The 7500-nt window shown below is 41.4% G+C and overlaps 1 protein-coding gene across 3 annotated transcripts in view; it reads left to right on the top strand.

The window, feature by feature from the left end:
- LOC138052858 (androglobin-like) overlaps window positions 1-7500 on the top strand; it is a 50322-nt gene that overhangs the window by 24616 nt on the left and 18206 nt on the right. For all 3 annotated transcript variants that reach the window (XM_068899443.1, XM_068899442.1, XM_068899444.1), the window contains exons 15-18: window positions 319-382; window positions 3745-4039; window positions 5028-5302; window positions 6850-7002. In XM_068899443.1, coding sequence (XP_068755544.1) covers window positions 319-382; window positions 3745-4039; window positions 5028-5302; window positions 6850-7002 — 787 coding nt within the window. The remainder of the gene's footprint in view (window positions 1-318; window positions 383-3744; window positions 4040-5027; window positions 5303-6849; window positions 7003-7500) is intronic.

The following is a 7500-nucleotide window of genomic DNA, read 5'->3' on the forward strand; positions in this document are numbered from 1 at the left end:
GCCTCTGCGGTAAAATAGCGCTTGCTACTTCCTTAATGACTGTCTCAGTTTAGTTGAATGTTTCAGAGCTGGTTAGTAAGCTGTTTGTTGTAGCTTTTAGTGACAGAATCCAGAGAACAGTACGTACATACCAAAAGCACTTGAGGCTGCCGCACTGAGGAATTACCCGATTGTACATCGTACGTTAGATTGCGGCTTGTCAAAATGGTCAATCATGTACCGTTGAACGCAATACTGTCCGAGAGCTTACATGAAAAGGTGAAATGACAGACCGGATTTCTCGTCAATGACCATCTCTGTTCTTCTTTTCTGTTTTAGGCACTTGTATATATTTCACAAACCAAACACTTACAGTTATTCCAAAGGAAACTCAGAGTTGAAGGTAACAAATAGCCCGTCATTATCAATCAACATTTGCAAGTCATTCTACAATATCGGCGCCAAAATTGTTGACACATTTACCTTTTCAACCCCCTATTTCGTCACGGTGCTCTCTTTTTGCCCCCCTCGCTTGTCCTTTCAGCCCCCCTTCCCCCCCAAACAATGTTGTTCGGCAATTGCTGTGATCTCGAGGTCCAAACAAGAAACATTGGATGGGGGAGCGGGGTCTCTTTCGTAGTTTATTGTGTGAGTCTCATTTGGTGCACTAAAACTGCCATAGAAAGACGATGTGTCAACTAATTATGTCGCCGATTGTAGTTTAGATTCTTTCCTCTCCTGGAAGGTGGTTTTTCCTTTCCTCCATTTGTCTGTGAACTTCAAGTTTTGAATGACGATTTTACAATGCATGGATTTGCTGTGTTTTCTAGTTGTTTAAAGACTGAGATAAAAATGAAAACTACTTGTATATAGGGGCCACTATAACTGTTTAAGTTGAAAGGCGCTCAACAAGAACTAAAAAGGCCACAAGGTAGTGACGTGTGCCGGGTAACTTTCCAAGGTAGAAATTTCTGTTGTTATTGTCAACTTGTTTTTTATTACATTTTTCAACCTGCCGAAAACAAGTTAATTACAAAATCAAAGAAACTATCGCAAACGCGAAAAGTTTCAATCCGAATATCACTTTTAAAAATTACAGCTACACTGAAACATGGTCAAAAACATCAATCACGCATTACCTGTAAACTAAACGGTATTACCTGCTTATGTCCTTTCTGAATTTAGCTTGGTGCAGTGACTAAACTGCAAGTTTCCTTGTGCCCGTCTTTAGCAACTGCACTGTGCACGGCAATGTGAACATCATTCTCAACGAATTACGGTTGATTCGCCCGAAAGCCTGTTCGCTCGACGGAGATTCGCCCTAAGCGAAAGACGATTCGCCCGAGGATACCAATCAATGATACTAACAACCTTAGGCCAAGGAACGTGAATGTCGCTTATTAATTTTTCGCTCGCGAAAGATTCCTTATTCATTTTGTTCCGGTTTGATTTTACCCGTTGAGACTGTTTGCATGCTAGGTACAGTTAAATTCTCCTTTATTTATTGGTTTCACGTTATGATTGTTCAGTGTTGTGCACCAATTTAAGGCAATTAAATATCATCGGACGAATAGGGTTTGGGGCGAAACATCCGGATACCTTCTCAACAATCCACTCTTACGCTTCTTGAGTGCTTTCCAAACTTCCCGCGTGCATCCCTAATTCGATATACGCACGCTAAGCATGAACCAATTCTTAAATATACTAATACTATATGCAATGAATTACTGTCCTTACTATAGAGACATTTAAAGACTTGATCTTACTTTCAACTTCTCGAAGTGTGGTGGAGGACCAGACGTCATCGGTTGTAGAGCCCGGCAGTGTAACTTTCTTTGGTGATTTTCTAACTACATTCTCATGGTCTTGTGTATCTCCTCTTTCTCTCAAGTGCTGTCCTTCTATTATATCATCTCTTACTTCAGAGGAAATAACTTACACGAGTCTTGAAGAGGTACAATTCTGTTAATCTTCCTTTCCTCGTCATCTCATCTAATTTGTATTGCTTCTAGCCTTTCTGTCATTTGCAAGCACTCAACTTTTATTATTTTCTTAGATTCCTTCATTTTATTTATTTTCCTCTTTCCACACCTATTCTCTGGAGAAAGCTCAAAATGGTTGAAGAACGCGTCAGTTTGGCAGTCAATATTAAACTGGATAAATTGATAGAGGATATTACATAATGGCGGCGCGGAAAGACGAAATTTCTCATCGAGTGTTGAAAGATATCGCGCATAACAGTTAAAAAATATTCTTTTTGTGATAATTTCAAGTGTGCCGCTGAAACAATCGCCTTCAAACGTGCCGTTGAACAACGGCTCAACTGGCATTTCATTGGTATTTATATAATAAGGCATTAAATGCAACTTATCCTAGGCGAAATGCGTAAAATATTCATTAGTACTAACCATCATTAAACTTCATCAGGGTTGGGTGTTCATTGCACTCAGTGCTCAGCATGGTACTTGCGTGGCATCTGATAGGAAGATGTTGTCTATAATGGGACGTAGAATTAAAAGACGGAACAGTGAAATGTCGTTAGTATCTGTGAATTCACCGTGTTAATCACCGTCACTTTTCGCCTCACTGGATTTTTGCTAGTGGTGAGCGAGTGAACGAGCGAGCACACAAGGGTGATGAGTGACAAATCTATGATCATCTGCTTTTATCCAGTGCGCTTTAAAGAACACCGGCGGGTGGCTTATCAAATTTTCCGCAATTGAAACACTGCAGAACTTCACAAGTTCAGAAAAGAGGAAAATGTCGGAAGTTATCGCCTTATTCGAGAAAGTTCCAGTGGGAACGAACTTTTCATTTGTGTTTCCGGAGCGGGTTTTCCGTTGTAAAAAAAACCGCTTTGAATTTCTTGTCATGTATTCTCGCCGCTCACCACTTGTAAATCACTTTCTCCCTCCTTAAAGCCACTTGTTTGGGAGCAAGCCAAATTTCTGGTCAGTTGTTGGGCCCAACAAATTGACCTGCTCCCGACTAAATGGCTGCATAGGTCACTTGGTAGAGTATAATTGTATTGCACCGGGATCGCAGAGATCATGGGTTCGAAATCCCGATGACCCGCCTGAATTTTTCAAGTGCCAAAAAGAGACCATTGCTTACTTTGTTCAGATAAGTGCGAGGATCACTTCTCCCAAGCTTAAAAAGAGAAACTTGTATACTGCACTTTGTCAAAGAGTTAATTAATTAATTAATTAATTAATTAATGTGGAAATTAAAGAAATCAATATAAAGTCGCGGGTCGTATTAATTAACATAATGCAAACCACATTAGTTCAGTTCTCCTTTAGCAACTCAATAAGTGGTTTAGTGAGACATAATTTCTTTTCAATTGTGAAAATTCCCATCAGATTTCAGATCTTTCAACTTAAACGTAGTTTTAGAGCTCGCGCTCAGGTGAACGCAAACAGTGTACAGCACCAATCACTGCCTTGGTTTTTGTTGAATAGCTGTCTGATCTTAGATAGAAGTAAATACTAATTTCTCGACTGCGTATGTTTTGCATTTCTTCATGTAATCACTGTCATAAAGATCTCGAGATTATCGCGAGCGGCCAGAGGCAAGGAAAAACAACGTTGTGACGTTCTCGGCTGGGGAGTTTTCCGCCCTCGGCGCTGGCACCATGTGTTTGCTTTGCGTCTTGATTGGCGCATTAGGTCATGAATGTCGGTTGTGATTGGTTTAGGGTTATTGACACTCAATTCCAAACCGCACTGTTTTCAAAACTGATTGGTCCCGCCTCTTATGCTTCAGAATGTCGCCATGACCAGCCATCTTGGTAAGAAGTCCGGCCTCATTCCAGCAGCATCTGTTACGGCAGCCACACCTGGCCCTGGTAAGGGCACTGGATACACGCCCTCCCCTTACTCTGGGGGCCACATTTCACAAAATCCAAATCATGAACCTCCTCCGCCGTTCTTGTTCGTGGACAGCCTGAAGCCAATCGAGATTGTGGTCAGCTTCACCGCGCTGTCCAAGTGGCTGGATCCTCCGCAACCGATCATCAAGGAAAGGGATAAAGAAAAGGAGTCTAACAGCGTCTTTACAGGTGTGACGGATGATCACTATTTACTATATACACGGAGTGTTTCACTGGAAAATACATCTCTCTTTCAATTTTGTATGAATCTACTTCCGGGATCTTTTCCACCCAAAATTGTTATTGCGAATGTTCAGTGTTTGGAGTTTAAATGAGCGGAAATTAAACCCTTCAGAGAAGAACAAGCGAAGAACACGATGTTAAGGACGGTGCTTACTATTGTTATTGCGCATACGTTCTGCCCATCTCTAGATACTCGGGTTTCCTATCGGTGATACATACAGTAATATTTTGACGCGGTTTAAAACTATCTGGAGAAAGTCGATCTTAGGAAGTACTCTTGGTATCCATGCATTTTGAGAAATAATAAAGCTTCAATTTCAGAAAGGACGCCATACATTGCTTTGTATTTTAAAGCTTTTTACAAATATTATTCATCAATTATCTTTTAAAATGCGTGGTTATCCCCAATTTTCTTTTTCAATAATACTTGTTAAGATCTACATTTCCTGCATCATCATAAACCGGGGCACAAATACCTTTGAATTGGTAGGCACCGTCCTTAACGTAAACTATCATTTTTGTCACTCAAACTCTTGATCATGCATGGCAGCACCATTGTTCGCAATACCATTTTCACAGACTTCTTCCTTAAAGTAGGATCCATTTAATAATCTGTGTCTATGTTAATTTGACTTACTGGCCTCATTCCAGAACACATCATCTTCTGGATATTGCACATTCTGACGAGGCCAGTAAGGCTTCAGTGTCAGCCCTGATTGCTCGAGCGCCATTGCAAAAAAAAGTCAACTGAAATTCTCGTTTTCAGTTGAATGAAATAAAATACAGCGAACTCTTGGTAAAGTTAAACGGGGCGGGCCTTATTTTTCCCTGCAGTCTTCGTTTGTCGATTGCTCAAGTTAGGGCATCCGCGGCACTTTAATATCTGATTGACGTGCTAATGCATTCATTCGTTCTCACACCTTTTTTCCGTTAGAGCCTAAAGATGTTATTGCTGCCGAAGAGAAACCCGTTCCACCCACCCCAGGGAGGCTTGTTGCTGAGCCTTACTCCTGGAAGAGTCTGGTGACTGGTCAGCCAATCCTGAGAATTTGCACAACCGGGACCAAGGCCTCTGTGCTTAATTTGCCGCCAGGGCGCCATGTATTGAGGTTTCTCCTTCAGGCACCTCACGGGTATCATGTAGAGATGGCCTCGCAGACGCCTTTCGTCTATGGAGATGAGGACGCTGTGATGGCTTGCTTAACAAAGGTATTTCTTTTTTAATTACAACAAACATAGCGACTTGCGTTTTGCTTTGTTATTCTTTGTAAACATTTCGTGTCACTTTCTAAGCCAGTCAAAAGCCACTGGGAAAGCTGGGTGTGACTTGATCACTCTAGTGTCCCCGCGCTTTGTGGCGGCTGTGTGCATAAACTTTTGAGATGAGATGAGTTGAATCCTGATGATTTCATTGCAATGCTGTTGCTGTTCTCATCAGCTGAAAGTCAGACTTTTAGAATCTCATTTTGTGACATTCCTTTGCTTCGTGTATGATGTACTTTCATTTAATCATCAGGATAACTTCGAGCAATTTGAACCCGATTATAGAGTCTCTCTCAGTATGAGTAAATTGTCGGTACTAAAATAATGAAAATAGTTCGATTATTGTGTATGGTATTAGGTAAAAATGGAAAAGAAGTTTACGTGACAATCTTGCAATTGTAAAGATATTTTTTGCCTCAAACATCCACCGCAGTTGGCTGATGATTTGCCCATGTCGGAAATGCAAATTTTAATGCCGATGTGTACAATTGCGTAGCTAGGGACAAACTGCGAGCGGTGAATCCAGTGGCGCAGGCTAGGCATTTTAAAGTAAGCCAACGTGAGACCAGGAAGTGGGGCTGAGTCGTGGAATGACCACTTTGCCCTGACGTGACATGTACTAAATTAGCAAGAATCGAAAAAGAAAGCTTTATATCCAGAAACAAGTTGGGTTTACGGCCAGTTACGGTAAACGTGCTTGGCATCCGCGGTGATGGTCGTCTCGGTAGCGACCTTCGGATTGGAGTACGTGGACGACTACGAGTGCGAATTCTCAGTTCTGCCGGAGCGCGCTCGTTTCGATAATTTTCGTTCTTTAAACGTAATGCGCGTGCTCTGAAGGTCTGGTGTTTTAAGGACGACGTCGAGAGCTGCGGTATTTTTAATAATTTTGCCGGCGATTATTTCAAGTTCCTTTAAATGGAAGCGTATACCAACGTTCCAAGACTGAAATTATCACGGAAGTTATGGATGTTTTCGTCAAACATTTAAGTTTTTCTCTTTCTGACTCCTTTGATCCAAACTGAGCCCAAGTTACAGAGAAAGAGAAAATTCATACTCGTTCGTGAATGGCTAACATCAACGAAAACGGAATCTCGCTTGCTTAATCCTCTTTAACAGTAAAAAGATACTTAGCAATACAAATGTGCTGGTGTCATGACAAGTGAAAACGGTTCACTTCCGGTTTCCGTCCGTGGCTGAAAAACTTCTCGCGCCTAAACTCCCTATCTATTTTCAGATTAGTTACGCCGGTCTCTATTTAGCGCGCGCGCTTGTTCTCTGCATGACGAGGCAGGGCATTGTGACGCGAGCTGGGACCGTTGCAGAATGTTCATTCCAACTTGATTTGCGCAAAGTTACCCAAGCATAACGCCTCATAAAATTCTATTTCAACTGTCAACGCACCTTTCAATGAACTTCAAATCTCGATTGTTCTTGTTTCCGCCTGGCCAATCCGTTCTGGCATAAATGTCTTTCCTTATTTGTTTTTGCAGGAAAGCTGTCGTTTTCTGGACCATGCCATGGGAGTCATTCAGTCAGTGGGAAATCTCGTTGCCTCGTTTTCTGATCCTCCGGCCAACAGGAAATTTGATCTCGATTTGGGACTAAAGGATCAACCGAAGGATATTCAAGAAAGGCACTATCAGGTAATAATCACTGGTCCTTATCACCAGACTTAAGGCTCTCTGAATGTTCTTTCTAATTTTCAGCGCCCCTTATCAGGGTCACCCAACGAGAACATAGTTCAAAACCACTTACACATAGCATTGTTAAACGTATTTTAGTATTTAAACGGTAGATAAAGGCATATTTTTATCCTCTGAAATGTTTTCATCTGTTCGGATTTCCTAGCTGAGAGTCTAGTGACCCGAAAATTATAGGGATCAAAACTTACCTTTTCGAAAATTTCAGCCAGAAAAAAGGCTCCCGAAAATTCTAGGTGACCTTTTTAGGAAAAAATCCGTTAAAAATGGGCAATTATACCATTTTTTAGATGATCGAAAATCCTAGGACAGGCAAGCAAGCAAGAAATTTTACAACAAATGTTCCGAAAATTCTAGATCTCAAATCGTCTTCCGAACAGATATTTTCCGAAAATTGACGTTGGGTGCCCCTGGCTTATACCGTATTGCGTGCCTCATTGG

Source organism: Montipora capricornis, chromosome 6 (genome assembly GCF_036669925.1).
Source record: "Montipora capricornis isolate CH-2021 chromosome 6, ASM3666992v2, whole genome shotgun sequence".
NCBI classification, from domain to species: Eukaryota; Metazoa; Cnidaria; class Anthozoa; order Scleractinia; family Acroporidae; genus Montipora; species Montipora capricornis.